Here is a 22,386-nt window from a genome sequence, read left to right as displayed (position 1 = left end):
ATATTAGCTTTTGAAACGCCACTGCCATTGTCTTAACGCATGAGGATGCACAAAGTACAGTAAGTAACTGCATCAAGTAAGAACTGTTTCTGTTTAAGACAGAAGAGAGCAGATTGCCTGGCCCCTGGGGATAAAGGACCTTCATTTACTGGATTGGGGCCTGAGGATTGGGATGAGCCATCCTGACCTAATGAATTTAGCTGGTCATCCTGTTTTCATTTAAAAACCAAGAGCATTCGGTCAGACTGTCCTAGGGTGTAGAGGAGGATTTTATTCCTATAACTCTAAGAGTGAAAATAATGATTTGTTACAGTGCTGTATTGTCACTCTTTTCTTTGTTTGGTTTGATTAAATCTGTGTAAAGGAAGAGAATGTCTGGGGAAGGTTTAGACATTATGTTGGATACATTGCTAGGTTGGTCCTTTAGCCAATTAAAGCATTTATTGAGCAGTTGCTATTTAACCAGCCTTGGGCGAGGTACTGTGGAGGAAGATGAGTAAAAAACATGGTCTCCAACCTCAAAGGATTACATTCTACTTAAGGAAATGCAAAATAACCCCTGTAGAACTAGTAGAGAGACATGTTGGAGACATTGGCATGGCGGGGTAGTGGTTAAGTGATTGGGCTCTGGAGCCAGACCTCCTTGGTTCAACTCCCGGTTCCACCATTTACATGTGTCCTTTGGCATATGATCTTAGCTCTGCTCACCTCTCTCACCTGAAGAACAAGACTGTTACTGGTAGCTGCCTCGCATGTGTAGAGCACTTAGCACGATGCTTGACACTCAGCAAGCACCCAGTATATGTTTAGCTACTGTGAGAGTTTCTGTTGTCAAGCATCAAACTGTTGTTTACAGCATTGGCTCCAAGAGTGCTGGCAAGACCCATGAAGGCTGGAGTCATCACGGGTGGCTTGATGAAGGAGTTGGGATCTGAGCTGAGCAGGCTTTCACTAAGCCGGTGGAAGGAGAGAAGATATTTAGAATATGTTCATGTAGAAGAGGCAAATGCATGATTATGCCAAGTGCAGGGTACAGTTTACACAAAGCAAGCTAGACTAGATGAACTGTGTGTTCAGGGCAGCAGGAACCACAGTTGAATAGATACATGGGTCCTTGAAAACTGGGTGGGGGATTTTGACTTAATGCAGTAAGAACCCCTCTGTGTGGTTGGCAGGGAGGCAGGTGTGGACATTACGAAGCAGAGGTTTAACGTGATTAATTGGAAAGACGATGAGCCTTAGGCAGAGTCCCGTGGCTGGAGGAGTAAACAGAAGGATGAGGGCCCAGTCAGAACTTGAACAGGAAAGGGCGAGCCTGAGAGCTGGGCCAAGAGAGAAACAAGAGGCCTTGGGGATGGATTAGATACTGGGCTTAAGGAGAGGGAGAAGTCCCAGCCAGCTTTCAGGTTTCTCACCTTGAAACCTCGCAGAGTCGGGATCTGACACCCAAAAAAGGGATAGTGGGAAGGGGACTCCATTGGCACCCTAGAATATTAGAGTGAGAATAAACTTGGTCAGTCATCTAGTCAAATTTTCTACCTACAAGAGTTTCCTGTATAACAAACTGTCTTATTTGTGGTAAACTGATTTAATGAAAAATAAATTTAGACTCATGGTTGCCACATTTGTGATAAAGGTGGGACATCCTAGGGGCTTTGTTACTTAGACATTTGCAAATTAGGAACCAGGACTTCAGATGAGAGATGGAGTCTGTCCAGTGTTTCTGGCCCAGTTCCTGCAGAGATGTGGGGCAAGATTAATCCTGAGAGAGGGAGGGCGTGTTCCCCCAGGGGAGCAGCAGAGAGGAACACTGAGGCCTCCAAGACACTTGTAAGTAGAGAGTGGGATATGAGGAAGAGGCTACAGCAGAGACGAGGGACATGCTTGGGAAGAAAGGATGAGCGTCAGGAAGAGTCAGCTCAGAAAAGATCATCCGTTTCTCATAGAGATGTCTGAGCTTGAACAAGTGCTGGGGTATGCTGAGTTTTACTCCTTTATTCCCGAGACGATTCGTATTATTCAAATGTGAAAAGTGTGCTAAAATAGCACCAATGTGACTAGAGCCACAAGTTAAATAAACACGATGACAGAAGCAACAACAGGCATGTAATCTACCCGACTGCTAATTGCTAATAGACACCCATGGGCCTTGAAATGTCATGATGCTCTTCAAGAGTTTAGAAAAGTCAGAATGCTCTTCATGTTCTGCCTTATCACACACCGATGGTTCTCAAGGTAATGGTGCGTTACTTCCGTGCCTTAAAGACAAGAGGGGGTGGGTATCATCGCCCCATTGCTCACAAGCCCCCGTGGCTTCCCCCGCCCTCAGGTGGGGTCCAGAGACCCTAGCGTGGCTACAGAGCCCCACAAAATCTGTCCTTGCAGCCAGCTTAGCTCTTCCCTGGAGTGCCTGTCGCTGTGTGACACGTGTAATGGCCACTTGTTTATTTGAGATCTTACCTAAACTAGGCTACAGGCCCCCTGAGAGCAGGAGGTTGAGTCCACCGTGGTTTCCCCAGTACCAAGTACCATGCCAGGCAGGGGGAAACTCCGGAAACACTTCCGGCAGGAAGAGAGAGAGAGCAAAACCAGTCCAGCAGGGGTGGGGCCTTTGTTGTTGTGTGGACAGCCTTTGGTAACTGAATAGACCCACAGCTCTCTCCTTTCTCTTACTGAAAGCGTGGATGGTAATTAACCTTATTCTGAATCAGAGTGAGGATGAAGGATTGATGTTCACTCCCCTGCTTCCATCCCAGTTTACTGAAAAAAAGGATTTTCCACTTTCTTTTGCTGTGAACACTCCAAGGCCTCCGGCCACCTTGTCTTTCTGTAGGTCTAACCCCGACCTCAGCTGCAGCCCCAGGCCCCTCACAAAGCCAAGTCCAGGATTCCCTCCACCTCAGATGGGTTCACTCAGACCCAAAGGAGTTCAGAACACCCTTCATTTGACACTAAAGTCACGGTTTTTCAGGTGTTTCTAAGTTTCATTAGTGTGTGACAGATGCTCTTCTACTGTAGTTGGCAGTTGTTAAACCCTTAAAAGGGCATCCAGATGGTGATAGACAGTGACCCTGATCACCGAGGACAAGGAGAGGCCCCGTCAGGGAGCAGGACCCTGATAAGAAGCACCATAAGGCACCATGGTTGTCCAGCCCAGGTGGGAAGGCTGGAAGTGCTGATCAGTTGTCCAGTGACTCATTCATCCAGCACCTCCTTACCTAGTGTCTCCTGTGCAACAGGCACTGGACTGGGTACTGGAGACATGGCAGCCATCCAGAAAGACGTGTGTCTGCCCCCAAAGACAGTCTACTGGTGGGGAGAAACACACTTCTGACAACTCATGTATTCGTTGCCCTTGAATGGGAGCAGCTGCAAAGAACCAGACACTCTGACAGCACGAAGCTGAAGAGCCTGCCCAGTCCTTGTGCTCAGGCCGGGGTTCACAGGACCCTAAGCAAGGGCAAGGACAAAGGAGGAGCAGGAGTCAGCCGTGGGGCCAGAACGGGTGGGACTTTCAGCAAAGGCAGCAGCCTGACCCATGGCCCAGCAGCAGGTCAGGACAGTCAGAAAAGGTCAGTGGGACAAGAGCTGAGGGGAGCAGAGAGGGGAGGCCCCAGATAACAGGAGGGGGCTGGGGAAGCGGGGGAGGAGGGGCCAGATTGTGCACGTAGGCCCAGTTGGAAGGGCATTGCAGGAGTGGAGGCAGGTGGCCGGGAGCAAGTGAGTCCTGGAGTGCAGGTAAGGAAGATGAAGAGGGACGGACACATTCAGGGGTGGACTCAGTATGGGCAACGAGAAAGCAGCAGAGGCCAAAGGTGGACGGAGCAGCTTCTCTAGGCAGGCTCCATGCTGCTGTCTGAGCACAGCGAAGAGCCCATAGACGCGGTACCCGGGCAGGAGGATTCTCTGCACTCTGGTGTCGTCAACTCTGCATCTCACACGGCGGCAAACGCTGAAAAAGCAGACTAGTGTGAAGACATTTTGGGTGTTGTATTTGAGAGGCCCTTGGAGGCCTCCCAGGGGAGGCTCTGAGGAGGGAATTGGTCATACAGGTCAGGAACTCAGGAGGGAGGTCCCATGGGCTGACACAAACACAGGCATCACTGGAGTCAGGACAGTCGTGGAAGCCATGGAAGTAAGATTGCCCTGATGTTACACGAAGCTCATGCCCACTCATTTCACATTTCCACAGAAGTTAGAGAAGCCAGGGTGAGATGTGGCTGAGAATGATGTTGTAAAACACTGCTGTGTTTACTCGCCACAGGAAATGGTTCAGCCATTCAGCTAACTGGTCCTCTGTGCTATTCTCGGAGCTAAATGAACAAAGTACAAAGATACTCTGCCTGTCTGGTGGTTCCAGGACCTGGGCCTCAATGACAGCACCAAGTCAGGCTTTCAGCAGTGAGTCAGCCTTGGGAAGTTGGTAAAATCTGCAGACACTGCCTGGAAAACATTCAGTGAAAAAGATGCTTTCAAGACTATATATAAATACGTGTGTGTGTGTGTGTGTGTGTGTGTGTGTGTGTATAGTGTATAGCCTTTGTCTATTGGTTTAAAAGAATCCAGTAAGTAATCCAGTAAGAAATAAAAACTAGAGTGATGATAATTTCTTCATTTTCTTTTTAGTTCATCTGAACGAACAAGTACACTGAGGGCTTCTGGGTCCTCCAAAGCCCATGGTATCAGTGACACAGAGCATCATACTTGCACTGGCTGCTACGTCCCCCATAAAGTGCAGGGGATGGAAATTGCAGCACGTGCATCCTGCTCCCAGACAGGAGAATTTCAAGGAGAGCACTACAAGTGCATTGTAGTGTGGCTCTCCTGACGTTGTCCCCTTTTTTCTACAAATCCATACCAGTTAGAAGACAGCTTTGATCCTGGCTTTGTGCCTGCCATTCTCTTTATGAAAAAAAGTCGGAGGGAGCAGAACTTTATCTTCAAGGGAGAGGCAGTGTTTACACCCAGGAGGTCCTGCCTGCCAGGTTTCTGAGCTTTCCTAACTTTCTCCAAGGAGAGAGCCCACCCACCCCCCGCAGGGCCACCTGTGGGACCGTATAGGTTGTGTCCTGGGCAGCTACGGGGCACCATTCTCCTAGACTGGGGTTTGCAGAGAGCCCTGCCCAAACCCCAGGTGAATGCTCCCTGATGTGCCCCCCAGAGGTGGGTAGCTGGGAAGGCGGGGGGGGGGGGGGGCGGAGTTGAGGTAGTAAGAACTCAATGATGAGTTCTTTTCAGTTGAAACCTCAGTTAATCATTAATTATCGCCACTTTAATTTTGTCTTTTGTCTTCCTTGAAAATGTGAGTTATCTTTAGAGAAACTTCTTTGTCAACAGAGGCTGCTATTTTAATACCAAAACAAAGTAGGAGAAATCAGACAAAGACAGTCTTCCTTTTTCTCTCCAAAGTGTATTAGGTGTAAAAATACTGCTTCTCTTAGAAAGAAAACCAGTACCAAATAAATTTATTTAAGTAAATTCCTGCTAATATGTCAAAGCACATATCTACAAATGATTTTTTATCAGAGATCCATTATAGCCTTTGTTTCAACTTATTTTTTGAAGGTTTATGTATTATAATTCTTGTTGTAGGTGATAAAAAGCAGACCAGTGCAATTGGCCTATATATTGACATTTGCTTTTTTTAATCTGAAATTATGAAATCTTCTCTCAGAAAATCCAAATTGACTTTATCCCAATTTTAAATACTTTATGTTCAGCAACACACACATCTTGGGCAACATGGAACAATTCCAAGAAGAGAAGAAAGGCTTGTTTTGCCTGTCATTTTATTTACAGGATTTGTGTCTGCACAGTGGAGAAAAATGTTCTGTTTGCTTCAGAGATGGACATGGATTTCCAAGCCATTTGGCTCTAGAGATGGTTTAAATAGGAATGAATTTAATATACCTTAAATTCTCTGAAATAAGAGAACTCCAGCTGAGGTTTGGTCTAGGGCAAAGTCAGCTCTCGACGTTGAAGAAAATCTATCACATTAATCCCGGCGGCTGAGAGTCCAAAGCCGCGTGAACAGAATACTGGAGGATACGAAGTGTGAGAAGAATGCTTTGAAAGAAACTTTAAAAATAAAATGACTGTTCAGAGAATACCAGACCTTGTGTGGAATCCTGCAGCACTTAAGCAAAGCTATAAGTAATTATGCTTGAGAAACATAGCTAATTAAAAATATCTCGATGCAAAAAAGGAAAAGAAAACCATAGAATAACTTCTCTGCTCCAGTGTTAATGTGAGATGCCACAGAATGAAATAGTACGGTTTTTTTTTTTTTCTTATTTCATTTCACATGGGCATAGAAGAGATGGAGAGGGAAATTATGTTGCCAGAAAATGCCAGGGTAGATTTGCTGAAGATGTTATCATGTACTGTGTTTAAAACAAAAATCTAATTGCTGTAATTTATCATACCTCTGGTTATTAAAACCATGCTAATTTAAAGATTTTAATCACTTGCCAGTTTTACACATAATGGTTTTTCACGGAAGATATTATGAAAATTTCTGATTTTGTCAGCCTTGGTATGATTTTTTTAGGAGTTCCTAAGTAAAATTAACATGCTTTTAGCATATAATTGTGTTTACATCAGTAATATAAATTCCTTGTGTTTTTCCTTTTAGTTTGTTCAATGAAATATCTGGAATTGCTTTATAACTGCTGAGCCTAACGTGTGAGAGCACAGCCTGCTGAATCAATTTTAATTCCCCGTACACACATCTAGCTCCATAAAGAGCAGTGTGGACCCCACCCTTTCTTTTTGATTGGAGAAAGGATTCTTTTAATCGGAGAAATTTGAAAGAAAAGATTCTACTGACCTTGGCACTAAATTTGCTTCTTGATCTTGAGAAATCAAACTCATAGGACAGTCACTGAGACAACACGGCTCTTTAAAAACAAACGTTAGATGGGACCCTCTCTGGCTGGCAGGAGAAAGGCAAGGAGGTGAGGTAGGCAAGGGTTCCTGCAGTGCAGAAGAAAAAGCTATCCCGGAATTAAAGATGGCCACTGTTAGGAGGAAGGGTGGAAAGAGGAAAGAGAGTCGTGGGAGTCGGGGGAGTAGCCAGAGGCAAAATCATTTCTCTGCTGTGGGTGCAGGAGGCATTGGGGAAATACAGCCCAGTTCAGCATAACACCCAGGCTGCAGCAAACTGTCTCCACCCTGGGAGCAGTGTGGTGGTTTGATCTGGTTTTTATGTACCTCACTAAGAGCAGACTGTGGTCTTATACACAAAAGGATTCTTGAGAGTAGCATTATGATTTAATACTGTATGTATTTATTAAAATATAACATTATTTGAAAACAAAAGAAAAAATACATAAATTAGTTTCCTAACTCTCACGTTATCCCTACCTCCAGACCCTACCTATGACATTCAATCGGTTTTGAGCTTCAGGGTCTAGAAGGCAGAACTTTAAGTGGGGTTGAAGTCCAGCCCTTTTATGGGACTTGCTTAAGGTTGCAGAGCCAGGACCAGACCCCATGGCTTCTCTGTCCTAGACCATGTCTTGTTTCACCTCCTTCCCATCCTCTCTGAATTTGATCACATGAAAGCACTTCTAGGTGCTCTTCCTTCACCAGCCCCACACCCAGTGTAGTGCTCTCTGCCTGACAAGTAACCAGGTGTTCTTCCTGCAGGTGCCAAGTTCCCCATTAAGTGGACGGCCCCTGAAGCAGCCCTATACGGGAGGTTCACAATCAAATCCGACGTGTGGTCTTTTGGAATCTTACTCACAGAGCTGGTCACCAAAGGAAGAGTTCCATACCCAGGTAAGGGCAGGACGCAGCCAAAATGGGCCTGAGTGGGTGCTCTTCCAGCACCATTTGGGGAAACCTCACCTGTTTGCCTTTTAAGCCCCATCCTCAGCTTTCTGCCGCACGTGAGAACGTGGACAGATATTAAGCTTGAGAAAAGCAGAGTGGGAGCCACCGTGGTACATAGGCAAGTAGCCACCATGAACTGTGTGCCAGGACAGATGCAGTTAGCAGCTGGTAAACACTTCAGGCCACCTCAATTCATGGAATCTCTCTCCTCTCGGTAGGCGTGTGCGTGTGGCTCCCAGAGCAGAAATGTCACTGGCAGAACTTCTGCCCAGTTGGAGTTTGCAGACACTTCTGGAAAAAGAGGGGAAAAGTCCCCACTGCTTTTTGATCAGTCTGTAGCGCTGACCCATGGAGTGAACCTGGCAGGGAGACACCAGGACCCACACTGTCTGCAGGCTCCACTCCAGATGGCCAGGGAGAGCACAGGCACCAGGGAAACACAGTGTGGAAGCCACGCACTGCACGTTTCTGAACAAAGTATGCTCTGCAAAAGCAAGTATAATGTAAAGAAATTGGAGACTCTTTTTTTTAATTGAAGTATAGTCGATTCACAGTGTTGTGTTAGTTTCTGAAATTGGAGATTCTTAAGCCCTGGAATTTTTTCTGGATTATCAGAGTCATGTTCTCCCAAAGAAACCACGAGTTTAGGTTATCCACTCTTAAACTCATTAATTTAGACAGATGGTGACGTAAAGGACACTCATGCCATTCCACCTCCACGCTTTAGTGGTTATAGTGCAGGGACGATCTGCTTTCTGAATGTTAAGGACATATTTTTCAGTTACTGTTGAAGAAAGAACATAGCCCCCCATCATTCCCTGCCTAAGAAAGGAGCTTAAAAAGAAAAAAAAAGGAAAAAAGAAGTGATAGAAACAATAGTGGAGATTAATGAGGAATTGAGGTCTCTTGCCAATCCTGGGTTTGTAATCGTATCTTTGCAGTCGGAAGAGCCAAGGAGGGCAGATTAATTTGTAATCCCTTTGTTCCTCTTTTGCAACTGCTTCTGGTCATCTTCAGAGAATGCAGAGAAGTAAAGAAGATATCCTTCTGGGTTGGTCATAGCCACAAGACTCCTAGGAGAGCCGGGTTGGCACAGAGGCAAAACTGACAAATTCCCGGTCCCTGAAGCGCCAGCACTGGGCGTTCAGGGATGCGGATGGAGTCGCTGTCATGAATGAGGCGGCGCTGCTCCCTGCATGCACGCATGGGCAGACACTCCGGGAAGAGCCAACCAGCCCGCAAGAAAGGGCTGCCCTGGAGGGGCCTGGAGCACAGCATGGGCATCTTTGAATTGCTTCTTACAGGGGAGAGCTTGCAGGTCTCAGGATTCTGAGGATGTGAAGGCACCTCTTCTTTATTGTCTGACTTTTGAGTGCAGTGCTTCCTGAGCCCCGCAGGTCTGTGGTCACCCGGTGTGTTCAGTGTGGTTGTGCAGGAGGTCAGTGCTTTGCGTTTTTGTGAAGCCTTTCCTCCCAGGGAGACAAAGCTGCTTTTCATTTCTCAGGGTCACACACAGAAGCCAAGACAAAGGGGTCGGGGGCGGGGGCCTCAGAGAAGGAAGGCAGGTGTGTGTTTCTGAGGGAGAGTCTTTCGTCAAATTTGGCTTTAGCATAAAGAAAGCTGCTGGTTTTACAATTAGGCTGTTTCATTCACTCAGCTGAGCATCAGTAAGTGTGGCTTGTGCCTGGCATTTTGCTCTATCTGGGAAATAAGTACAAATAAGACATTCGCACTCTCAGCAAACACTGGTGAGGACGGTCCTCGAGCACGGTGCTGTTGCAGTTGCTGGGGAGAGAACGGTGAGCAAAGAGGTAAACTCAGTCCCTGTACTCACGGAGCTCATAGTCAGAGAGACAAAATATGCAACAAATCCAGGAAGAAATGAGCCTCTTCGTTCCATCTTTATTGTTAGAGGAGATCATCCTCGAGGAGTGGAATACTTGGATGCACCCACTGTGGGCCCTGGATCATAATTCTGATCCCAGGGTCAGGAGTACCTGGTTACCTGGGCACAGGCATCTCCATACCACAGATCCTGAGAAGGGCCTTTCACTCAGCATCCTGTGAGGATGGCAAAGGAGTTTGAAATGAAAACTAAGTCCGCGTTATTATGCGTAATCACACACTAGGAACAGCTGCCCATGTGCAGAGCCGCCCAAATCCTGTGAGGTGGCAGAGAGAAAGGGTGTGTCTGGGAAGCTTCGTGCAGAAGAAGGCACAGAGGGTCCCCCTCAGGCTGAGGAAGAGGGAGGAGGGTCCCAGACGGGAATGGGCACGTGGGAAGGCACCAAGGCCTGGGAGGACAGGACGGCGCCAGCACAAGGAGCTGCGGGATGAGGAGTCTGGGGAGAAGGAAGCTGTGCGGCAGAGCGCCTGGAGGAGCCGCCGGAAAGCCTGGTAAGAGCCCGGCGAGGGGCCTGATGCTGCCGGAGGGAGGCTGGCTGGTCTGCAGCGGTGGCCTGGGAGCTGTGTCGGCGGGGGAATGACAGGAGCCACAGGAAGTTGTTCCCACACCTGATCCTAGCCATGCATGCTTCTTGTTTTTGTTCTTTAGCAGAACTATAATAGTGTTTGATCGGACTTCTGAATCTCAAGGTAAACTCTTCTTGAGGGAGAGGCTTTTAAAGAAGGATTCCAATGATACGATGACTAGCCAATGAAGGATAGCAACTCCTAAGGAACAGGCGGTTTCATGAAACTACATCTGATGTCACCGTGAAGGGAAGGCCTGCCCCTCTGTCCCCGCCATCCATCAGCGTGGCCACGGCAGCAGTGTGCGCAGAGGGCTGCTGCTCCGCCCCGAGTCCTCGTGCCCACGGGCGGCACCCAGGACAGACTCCCAGTCCCCGTCCACTGTGACTTCTGTTCTGACAGCTTGATGCAGGTCTTTCTCAGTTGGTGCGAGTGCATTTTCAAGTCATTCTTTTTTCAAGAACAGTAGGTGGAGGTACATTTTTATGAGCTCTTTTGTACCTGAGTATAGTCTTGTGGCACCTTTATGCACAGGAAAGTCACTTTGGCTAACAGATGAGGATGGAGGTCAAGGGATAAAGGAAAGTGACTTGTAAATGGGTTTTATGGAAGCTTTCCAGGCATTTTTGCCCAGTGTGAAAGAAGGTCCAGAAAAAGAATCGGAGAAGAAACTTTGAATGGTGTATGTAAGAGGGGACCGAGTAAAGGGTTAAAGGGATGAGGCGATGATAAAACATCAGATCAGTTGGTTAGTTAGCAAGTTTTGTAAAAGGAGTGGAATGAAAGAAGGGAAGAACAGTCTTAAGTTGAGCAAGAGCCTTGAAGCCAACTTAAAAATACTGAAAGGTGACACTGAGATTACAGGGAGGTGGTGGAGAGGAGTCCCATCACCCTGCCAGACAAAGAAGGTTGCCCCCAAGGTGTGTGGCAAAGACGGATGCAGTTCCAAAGAGCAGCTTCGTTTTCCAGGTTCCCAGCTCAGCCTGGCCTGAGTGCGTCCTCAGCACGGCTGTCCGACTTGCTTTACCATCAAGGTTCGGAGCCATTGTTTGCATCGAGGTTAGAACTGATTTTGTACTGATGCATTGTTATAGATGAGAAATGAAAACACTTAAAGCAGTTTTCTAGGGTTGAGGATTGATGCATAAACTCAAGAGTTATGCATTTTAACCTGTCATTTCACCTTCAAATCCTTTGTTTCCTCTTTGCCTCCACTGCTGCTGCTCCATGGCAGGCTGTCGCCCTCTCGTGCAGTGACCCCGTCATGGGACTCCCTGCTTCCAGTCTCTCCCCACGGCCCCCACCACCACCATCCTGTCATTGTCACCACCAGGGCTATCCTAGAACACACAGATTCGTTATCTGACTCTACTGGTTAAAATGTCCACAGCTTCCCCTTCCTTCCAGATCAACTCCAGTAGCCTTAGTTTGGTGTAGTCCTTTGTAACTCTTTCCTTCAGTCATTCCATAAATATTTACTGAGTACTGACTCTAGGCCAGGTGCTGGGTGGGCACCAGGGGTGTAGCAGTGAGCCAGCAAAGACTCCCACCCTCCTGAACTTTTCATTCTTAGAGGAGACAGACAATAAGTGAAAATAAATAAGCAAAATACAGTCAGTGATGGCTGGCGGTAATGGGTATGGAGAAAAATAACATGGGAAGGGGATAGAGGATGGCCAGGGAGAACCTCACTGGGAAGGTGACATCTGGGGAAGGGCCTGAAAGAAGCAAGGCTCGGGGTCGATTCCAGAGGAAGAAACCCCGTCAGAGGGAACAGAGCACAAGGGCCCTGAGAACCACAGCGAGACTGGTGTGGCTGGAGCAGAGGGAGCAGGAGGTCCACAAGGCCCCAGGCAGATCAGTAGGGCCTTCCTAGGTCATGGTTAGGTCTCTTGCTTTTTCTTTTTCTTTTTTTTTTTTTTAATATAGTTGATTTACAATGCTGTGTTAGTTTCAGGTTTACAGCAAACTGATTGAGTTTATACACACACACACATACATATATACACATACATATATATATTCTTTTTCAGATTCTCTCCCATTATAGGTTATTACAAGATATTGAATATAGTTCCCTGTGTTATACAGTAGGTCCTTGTTGTTTATCTGTTTTATATATAGCAGTGTGTATGTTAATGCCAAACTCCTAATCTATCCCTCCCCTGCCTCCTTCTGGTAACAAGTTTGCTTTCCACGTCTATGAAGAAGATATGGTGTGTACACACACACACACACACACACACACACACACACACACACACACACACACACACACTGGAATATTATTCAGCCATTAAAAAGAATGAAATATTGCCATTTGCAGCAACTTGGATGGACCTAGAGATTATCATTCGAAGTGAAATAAGTCAGACAAAGACAGACAAATACCATATGATATCACATAGATGGAATCTTTAAAAATGATACAATGAACTTATTTATAAAGCAGAAATAGACTCAGGACTTTCGCTCTTACTCTCAGTGAGATGAGGAGTCACTGAGGGGCTTTGAGCAGGTGACATGACCTGACATGATTTCTCTCTTGCAACTTCCCGACCCTTCACACCAAGAGGTCTCTCTAAGACATCAAGTTTATCTTCTCAGCTCCACTCTCTGCCTCAGAATCCTTCAAAGCCCAACTCGAACATCTCTTCCTTTGTGTAGCCTTCTCCACATCTCTTCTTGGGTTGGCCCTTCTGCTTGTTTCCACAGCACTGGGCACATCTCTGTTGAAGCCTTTGTCTATGTGTCTCTATTTCCCAGTAGCTCTGAACTCTAAGGAGAAAGGAGCTCTTTTTATGTGTTCCGCATGCCCAGCACAGTATCTGCCCAGTAGTAGACTTTCAATAAGTCTAAGTGGATGGATGGATGGATGGATAACCGGTTTGGCAGGGGGAGAAAAAGATTATGCCTATGAGGCTTTTTAAACAGGACTTTGCCCGTAGCCTGCAAAGCCTTTCAGCTCTATTTCATCATCTCCACACATAAATATAGCATGTTTTTCCCAGCCACAAAATAGCCTCTGTCCTCAAAGTTGTTCTGGGAAATTGACCCAGTGGTCAGTTCAAACACCATGTCCCAGCTCCATTCTAGGCAGAATGTCCTGGCTGTTCCGTGCCCTGGCTCTCAGCTGAGCACCTGCTTTGGGAATTTGGCAGGATCTGACAAAGCAGGAACGTTCTCTTAAGCACATTTATTCGTGCATTTGAAGCACTTTCAAATCTTTTAACCAGTGACAGCTGCCTGACTTTTGCGAAAGCATCTAGTGGCTTGATATGGACTTGAAGAGGAAGGTAAAGTAGTGAATCTATAGCGCTTTCCTTAAAGAATTTGAGTCTCCACTTTTGTCCTCTCCCCGCCCCACTCAGACAGCGCCTGAACCAGAGACATAAATTCCTCTTTGTCCAGCAACCCGTCATTGTTGCCTGCACTCCTATCCCTGCTGTGCCCGACATGCCAACAGGAGCGGGGTTTTCTTGGGGTAGGAGGAGGTTAGGACTCTCCAGCCAGGAGAACGGGAAGTGGGATGAAGCCTCTCATCTCAGACAAGGGTGCTTTGTCCTCTGCCCTCTCTGCCCCCATCCACAGTCCGCAGGCTTTTCCTTTTGGCTCATGGTGTTCCCTCCAGAGGGGATTCTGCCTGGAATGCTCAGGAGTCATGTTGTCACCTCCCCCTGCAAGGTTTCTCTTGGCCGGTGTGGCTGGTGAGAGGAGGGGAGCGGGCGGCGGGAGGAGGATGCAGGTGAAGAGGGCAGCCGCTCCTGAGTCCTGCCTCCTGCTGCTCTTCCTTCTCGCTGTGCATGTCCATGGCCTTCCATGGGCAGCCTCCCCCTCTCTCTCATTCTGCCACCTTTTCTGGGACAAAGGAGCTCTTCACGGTAGTGTATTATCAACTTGAAATAACCTTTGTGTGTTATGGTACCCGAGTCACCGTCATCTCTGTGTTTATTAATACAGTGGGCTTAATAAAAACAGCTGTTCTGAGGTTCTGTGGTTAAGATGGGGGAAAAGAAACAAAACTAGTCATTGTTGTGCCTTCTCAAGGTCACTCCTTTGTTTTCAACTCTGCTCTTTGAACAGCATCTATCTGCCCGAAATCTGTACTTTGGTCTCATAACCGAAACCTGACTTGAAGCGTCCCAGTTGTTGCCCAGTTAGATCCCTAGAGCACACGATGGTCTGGTAGCACACACTCGTGCTGAGCAAGCAGCATTAACTTCGCCCTCCTTCCTTCCTTCCTCCCGGCACGCACCACACTGCTCCACAGACAAGTAAACAGAAAGGCTTTTTACAGGGTTTATGCAGAGAAGCCAGGGGGAGCCTCTGACGGAAAGCTTTATGCACAATAGAGTATAATTTCCTTTCAACAGAAAGCTTGGTTTGCAAGAGGAAGCTGGATATCTGAGAACCTGAGCATCATTCCCATTCTTGAAGTGCTGAATTATTCACATGGCACAAAAATCCGGGTTCTCGCAACCCCAAGTCCAATCCAGAGGCAAACCTGAACAGGTAGCAGTGAAAATCCCTGATTGTGCAGTGGGGGCCCCTCAGAGATCCACACTAGGAAGCTGCACAATTGGAGAGCTGGAGAGCCAAACACTCTCTGTTCATAGAAGTCATTCCTTTTCAAACAGCTGAAAGCACAGTGAATGTCGAGGTAGTTACTTTGTTGACAGATCGAGAAACTGAGGCTGGAGAAATTCAAGTCACCTGCTGAGAGACATGGAGTCGGAAGTGGTGATGTGGTTCTGCCAATGCAGATGAATTGTTTTCTTCCCTAAAGAATCAAAAAGAAAAGCAGGGAGTCTCTCGGAGTTAATGTACAGCTCATAGAAGAGAAATAGGAACATTTAAAAGAAGAGGAGTGAGGGGAAAAGGAGAGAAAGGAGAGAAAACACAACACACATGGGAGTAGACTCTGTTGGCAACCATCTGTAGTAAGGGTTGGGAAGTGAGAGTTGGAAACTTGACCTTAACTCGGAAACCAAGAGGAAGCCAGCCACATGATTTCTAACAGATAATGTGGTCGTAATGGCAGGAAGTGAATACAGTCCACTTGACCAAAGAATCTCCGCTGTGGAGTGGGGCAGACCAACTGAAAATGATGCTACCAGTGAGCATGTGTGAAAGCCTGAAACAGGGTGACAGGAGGACCCCGTGGAAGATCAGGGCAGAGGAGTCTGAAAGCACATCCCAGCACAGCAGTCTACACAAGTCTTCTGTGAGCTGAGTACCACTGGGTTGGGCCTGTGAGAGGGACCCATGGAACTGGCCCATTTTCCTGACTCCAGCAAGAGATCAGGAGGGTCCCAAGCCGCTGCGGTGGGGGCAGGGGAGGACAGGGCTAGAGTGAAAATGGCGAGTGTGCCTGCTCACTGGCCACCAAGCCCTGTGCTCCTTCTCTGATGTGGAGGTGGGGAGCCAGGCAACGTGCCCTGGGAAGCTTTGTGATGATGAACAATGCTTCGCAGGGTCAGACACCACTGACTGGTGGAGCCCACCCTCCTGTTGAAAAACCGTCAGTTTCTTAGCCTCCCACCAAGAAACTGGAGGCCCGAACTGTTGGTGAGAGCATTTCCCTAAAACATGTCCATACACCATATTTTAAAGTTTCTATCTTTTCTGTTTCTCTCCTAACAATCTCTCCACCAAAAAAGGAAAAACGTCCCCAGGCACCCTCCTCCCTCCCGGTCCGCTTCCTCAGCTGGAAGTAAGATACAAAGACGCCTCTCTCCTAGTGTCCCCGTGCCCTTTGAGACTCTCAGCTGACCACCAGGCACTCACGCCACTGGGTTTTCCCTTCCCGGTCCCGGCCTTCACCTCCCAGGTATTAGATAAAACCAGTGTCTTGAGGAAAAGTGGCTAAAAGAGGAGAAGTAACAGTCCTTGTAACAAAAATATGAAGCCATCTAAAAAGAAAACATGAAATGGTAGCACAAAGAGTAAAATCCATTTTTGCTAAAAGGAAATTCTTGAAACAAAATACAATTTTTCAAAGCTCTTATAGCTGAAAATACTATTTTTTTAGAAAGATATGAACACAAATCGATTACTCTGGCTATTGTTTGTCAAGTGAAAACTGCCCCCAGCCTTGCTGAGCAGCGGCGGTCTCTTGGTTGTGCGATTACCCCCGCGGAGGCCCAGCCTGAGGGTGCCGGGTCCGCCTCTGGTGTACAGGTGGTTGGAAGAGAGCTCGTCCCATTCGGATTATCATTGTCAGCCAAGTGCGTTGTCTTATATCCCGCTTTTCTGGCAAAGCTGACATTGCTGTTTCTGTTTGGCCCGGTACAAGCAATCAGTTGTGTGCACCCCACGTTGGAGAGGCCTGGGGAGCAAAAGAGGCATGAGAGGAGAGAGTGGAGGGGCGAGGAAGAGCTGACAGGGAGGCCAGCTGGCGTCCAGTGCCATGTGGGCCAAGGTGCAGCTCCACCCCGGTCACAAGTGCCCAGGACGCAGGCGGCCTCGGGAGATGCTCTATGCCAAGGGTCAAGTTGCTGCGTCCACTGTGTCGAGGCTCGGACAGAGCACCATAGAAACAGGCTTGACCCAAGTGGCCAATTAAACTATCCATTGGTGGAGATTGAAACAAGAGTTTAAAAAAAAAATACTCGAAATCTTTCCATGCGTAGTCTGTTTTTCAATAACATGAAACGTGTACTTACATACGTGCCGCAGAGCAATAGGAGGATGATTAACTCAGCTCTGCAGAGTTGTTTCGGATGGTCTCAGAATAAAGCATTAGGAGGCATTCAGGGGTGGGGTTGTAACCACCTCCAGAGGACCTGCTTTGAGGTTCAGACCTTCTGCCTGTCTCTCCTCTAGTTCCCACAGGCCTCTGGCAGGGCCAGGGACAAGGGATTTCTGCAGGCTTGGGCCATGTGGTTTCTGAGATGTTATGAAACCAAGGACTGTACTGACATACAGAGCAGACATTTCGGAGGATGCCAGTCCTGATTCGTGCTTACACTTTCTGTTCACCTTTCCGGGCTGGCTGGAATGTGGTGGCGGCTGTCACTCGTGCCAGGCAGGGCTTCCCAGCCAAAACTCTTGGGACTGGATGTGCTTCAGAGTCAGACTCTTTTTTTTTTTTTTTTTTTTTGAGAAAGTCCATACAGTGCTTAGAACATCATTTATATAACACCCTAGGAGAGTCTGGGGCTGCACTCTGTATTCAGACACCTTCTTACCTCTGCAGCAATGCCTATGAAAAGTAAAAACAGTCAGCAGCCTCACACCAGGTCAAGTTTTATAGCCCATGAGGTGAGTTCAGACCAGCCGCATTGCCAAGTGCATTACCAGAGCTTTTGGGTTGCAGAGCTTGTTGAACCTGGGAATTGTAAATAAGGAAATGTTGGTCCCTGTCTCTTGCCCTGTTTGTCCAGAGCCTGCAGGACAGTCTCCTGGAAACCCCAGCCTCTGCCCTTCCTTCCAACACCCCCACCCCATCCTGAGTTGTCAGAATGAGTTTTCAGTAGTTGGAGGAGGATTTAAGGTATTTAGCCAGAGCTGACTGAACATCCTCCTGAAGAGGACACCTGTAAAGTCTGGCGTGGTGTGGAGGCGGGGAACGCAGACTCGTGCACCAAACTGCTCTCACTGGAATAAGGGTCACCCCTGAGGTGATGTTAGAATAATTAAATTGAAGGCTTGCTTCAGCACAGCGGGAATAATACATGGATTTTATCACCTCAAGGAACTATAGTGGCAGGGAATAAGAAAGCATCCTGAAAGGGTCTGGGTAAGCATGTGACTGACAGGGCTATGGTTGACAGCCGCAGGAGCCGGGACAGACCCCGCCCCAAAAGCAACAGCAAAACAAAGAGAATTGGCAACAAATCCCAAAGTCTGAGCGGCCCCTCCCCAGGGGGCAGGGTTGTGATCTGGGCCCAGCTGCTCTGGCCAGGCTTACGGGCTTCTAGCCAGCGGGTTGCTACCTTCTCCAGAATTAAAGGGAGCCGTTCCATGGACATGCTGTGCCTGCTGGTTATCTCCCTGAGAGCTAGGGGGAAACCTGGGCTTCTGAATGGCCGGAAATCAGGTTCTTGCTTTTATAAATTAACGAGGTCAGAAGTTGGAGAGGACTCCAGACTACAAGCTCAGGGCCAAGGAGCAGCCAAAACATACAAGGGCTTGGCAGGCAATGGCAGAACATGATATGACAAAAAAGAGAAGGAAAACCAGAGAAGAGAGCAGCCTGGCAGTCATTGGCAAAGGGGTCTGGGCCTTCGCCTCATCCCAAGTGTGGTGTTTCCTGTTCTGTCTAGATGGCCAACATGCAGGAAGACTGCATTCTCTAAAGGGGTAGCAGACGCCCAGAGCATCTCCTGTTAGTTCCATGCAGCCTGATGATTCAACATTGGGCAGCTCCCCCAGAGGGTCACAGAGGTCTCGGGTGATAGATGGCCTGTCCTAGGTCATTAGTAAACACAGACGCCCTGTCTCCCCAGCAAAGTCATCAAACCTTAGGGCACCTGGGGGTCTCTGGTCTGGAAGGTACCCGGCATGGTGGCGTGAAGTCAGATCTCGGACCCTGGGGCACCAAGAGCCTGCCCAGGCACGAGGACAGCTAATGTATGAAGTTCATAACGGAGCTTAGGAGTCGCATAAACACTCTATTTTATTTTTTCATTCACTTTATTTTTCATTCTATCCATTTGTTTGTATCTACTTCATTCATATTTTTTGTCAGCCTAATTGAAGTGTAACTTACATTCAATAGAATCCAACAATTTTAAGAATTCAGTGAGTTCCGACAAACACGAACAGTCACACCACCATATCCAGGATGTAGGACACAGGTTGGCAGCCTACAGGCCAAATCTGGCTCCCACCCTGTTTCTGTTTTGTACATTTTTAGAGTTGTAAAAATAAATAAAATGAAGAATATGTGACAGACATCATATGCAACCCACAAAACCTAAAATCTTTACTGTCTGGCCTTTACAGGGATGGTTTGCTGATGCAGAATGTTTCCATGACCCCTCAGTGTTCCCTGCGGCCCTTTTGCAGGGTTCCCCTCCCCCTCACCCCTGGCAACCACTGATCTGCTTTCTATCACTGTAGTTTTGCCTTTTCTAGAATTTCATATAAATGAAATCATACAGCACATTGCCTTTTGTGTCTGGCTTCTTTCACTCATAATGCTTTTGAGATTCATCCTCCAGGGTTTTGTGTGTGTCAGCGATGGGGTCCTTTTTTATGTCTGAGTGGCGTGATATCCCATTGAAGACAGGGTTTGACTTTGGGTGAGGTGGGGCCCTCAACATGCTGTAACCACGCGTAGGCTCCAAGCAGAAGAGAGAGGTGACTGAGGGGCGGTGGCCAGGGCGTGGGCTGCCTGCTCTCACCGCGCTTGTCTTTGCAGGCATGAACAACCGGGAGGTGCTGGAGCAGGTGGAGCGCGGCTACAGGATGCCCTGCCCGCAGGACTGCCCCATCTCTCTCCACGAGCTCATGATCCACTGCTGGAAAAAGGACCCCGAAGAGCGGCCCACTTTCGAGTACTTGCAGGGCTTCCTGGAAGACTACTTCACCGCGACAGAGCCCCAGTATCAGCCTGGTGAAAACCTGTAAGACCTGGTCTGCAGAGAGAGGCCTGTCCCAGAGGCTTCCCCGCCCCCTCCCCATTAGCTTTCAATTCCGTAGCCTGCTGCTCCGAGCAGGGCAGCCAGAACCGTCCGGGATCAGATTGCATGTGACTCTGAAGCTGACGAACTTCCATGGCCCTCATTAATGACACCTGTCCCCAAATCCGAACCTCCTCTGTGAAGCATACGAGACAGAACCTTGTTATTTCTCAGACTTTGGAAAATGCATTGTATCGATGTTAATGTAAAAGGCCAAATCTCTGTTCAGTGTAAATAGTTACTCCAGTGCCAACGATCCTAGTGCTTTCCTTTTTTTAAAATGCAAATCCTATGTGATTTTAACTCTGTCTTCACCTGATTCAACTAAAAAAAAAAGTATTATTTTCCAAAAGTGGCCTCTTTGTCTAAAACAATAAAATTTTTTTTCATGTTTTAACAAAAACTGATCAGGACAGGTGTTTGTTTTTTTCTTTTTTTATAAATATGAATATATATATAATATATACGTCCATGTACATACACCATGTGGGTGCTAATGTGGAGACCATGGCCAACGTGGGCCGCAAAGCTTCAGGACCCAGAGTGAGGATTTGACTATAAAATCAACATAAAAGCGCTGGTGTTATTCTGAAAACTTATTTTCGGCTTTTGCAAAGCATGATTCTGCATTTTTTCTTTTTTGATCGGGATTGCACTGTTTTGGTTTGTGATTGTACCTGTAGGTGGCTGGTACTTAGACTCTTCCAGCAGCTCCATCCACCAGTTCCGTTTCCAGTATTTGCTTCGACTTACTACCACAGTTTGTTCTTGAAACTTAGAAGTGAGCCTGTTTAAGCAAGCAAGCGGCCAATACTACCAGGGCAACTAGAAGATGGATACCACACAAACTTCCCGTATAAAACCATGAATGCTGAAATGTTTCCAACTTTTTTTATTTAATAAACCTTGTAACCACATTTAAATGGTCTAAAACCCATAGCATTGTAGTCATGGCAACCTGCTAAACTTTCTCATGCAATTAAAACTTACAGGAAGGTGTGGGTAGGGGTTGTACATTTTTCATTGTAAAATAAGTGTTTTAATGTCCTGTACTGCTAATGAAATGACTTTCTCTATGTCCTAGAGTTCTCCAGTGAAATAACTATGCACTACTTTGCATTTCATGGGGATGCACAAAAAAAAAAAGTATTACATTTTTAGTTTGCTGTTTGTACCAACCTTACATATGTTTGACAACAACAAATCAAAAAGCCTATTTCTATCGAGTTTTTAATACTGAGTAGCAACTCTGAAGTCTGAATTCCTTTTTTGTTATGATTCCTTTGTGAGTTTACATTTTTAAATTGTTTAACTTTCTTAATTTAGTAATTAAAATGAGAGCATTTTACATTTGAATTTTTTTTTTTTGATCATTTGTTTAAATCATGGAAGATATTCTCTGAGGGACATATCTGTCCCACTCCAGGTGGTAAGGAGTCACCTGGAGAATTTAACCATTTTGCAGTTGATTTCCAAATGACAGGAACATTCAGAACACCTGGAGTAGGGTCCCCTCCCAAGCCCCCACCACCACCACCACCACCAGAGAGGCTGAGCTGTTGTCTAGCTAATTCAGAGGATTGTTAAAGCAGGATGAGGCATACCTTAACATTTAAATTTATCAGACATTTTCTCTAACTGGAATTTTTTGTCTCACTTATAGGAGAAAGAGACAATTACAAGAAGAATCTTTCTTGTCGTGGAGTCAATATATACATTTCCCAGTGTCCCTCCATCTCTGTAATGAAGTTGCTAAGCAGGGGAACACCCTGTTGTGGTAGACGGGGCAGTGGGTCTGCGGGCTAACAGGCCAGGCCTGGCTCTGCACTCATTCAGCTGCTGGTCCTTAACAGCCACCTGGAATCTCTCACTTCCAGGTCCTGTCTGTATAAATGAGGGGGTTGGATGAGATTGGCTATAGTTTCCTACGTCTAAGATCCTGGGATTCTGAGATACCTGATGTCATGTGAAAGCATACAAGGAGGGTGGTTTTCTTGCTGAAATAGCCTTTATATTTAGAAAGTTTCCAACATGTTTTAAGTGAAGCAGGGATTTTTCTGGCTAACCAAGTTTTTATGGTATTGGTTTTGGTATTAATACAATTGCTAAACTGATAAAACTTCAAAGATCTTATTACATACAATTATTATCACAATTCTGGGCAATTTATTAACACGTTCTAGATGCCAGATGTTTTTAAAGATAGTACTTTGTTTTTCATTTTCACATCCCACTAGGATGGATAACTTTCAAGTAGTCTCGGGGGATTTTTGTGACTGTTTTTGACTTGGTCTTTCCAAAAGATCTGAAAAAGTCATAGCAATCTGTTTTAAACAGATTTTTTAAAGAAAAAATACAGTCTCTTCAAAATACAGCCTTGAATTCATCTTTGAGGTCCTTGTGGATTCTCTCATATGAAATAAAACTCAAGACCCGTATTAACTCGAGG

At 46.7% G+C, this 22,386-nt stretch overlaps 1 protein-coding gene across 5 annotated transcripts in view; it reads left to right on the top strand.

Annotated features, from left to right (window-relative positions):
* The window catches only part of FYN (FYN proto-oncogene, Src family tyrosine kinase), a 165,368-nt gene extending 145,024 nt beyond the window's left edge, over window positions 1-20,344 (top strand). For all 5 annotated transcript variants that reach the window (XM_032484717.1, XM_032484715.1, XM_032484718.1 and 2 more), the window contains 2 exons: window positions 7,651-7,782; window positions 19,676-20,344. In XM_032484717.1, coding sequence (XP_032340608.1) covers window positions 7,651-7,782; window positions 19,676-19,884 — 341 coding nt within the window. In that variant the 3' untranslated portion in view covers window positions 19,885-20,344. The remainder of the gene's footprint in view (window positions 1-7,650; window positions 7,783-19,675) is intronic.
* Window positions 20,345-22,386: the final 2,042 nt, after the last annotated feature.

This window comes from Camelus ferus, chromosome 8 (assembly GCF_009834535.1).
Source record: "Camelus ferus isolate YT-003-E chromosome 8, BCGSAC_Cfer_1.0, whole genome shotgun sequence".
Classification (NCBI taxonomy): Eukaryota; Metazoa; Chordata; class Mammalia; order Artiodactyla; family Camelidae; genus Camelus; species Camelus ferus.
This window is presented reverse-complemented; position numbering and strand designations above follow the sequence as displayed.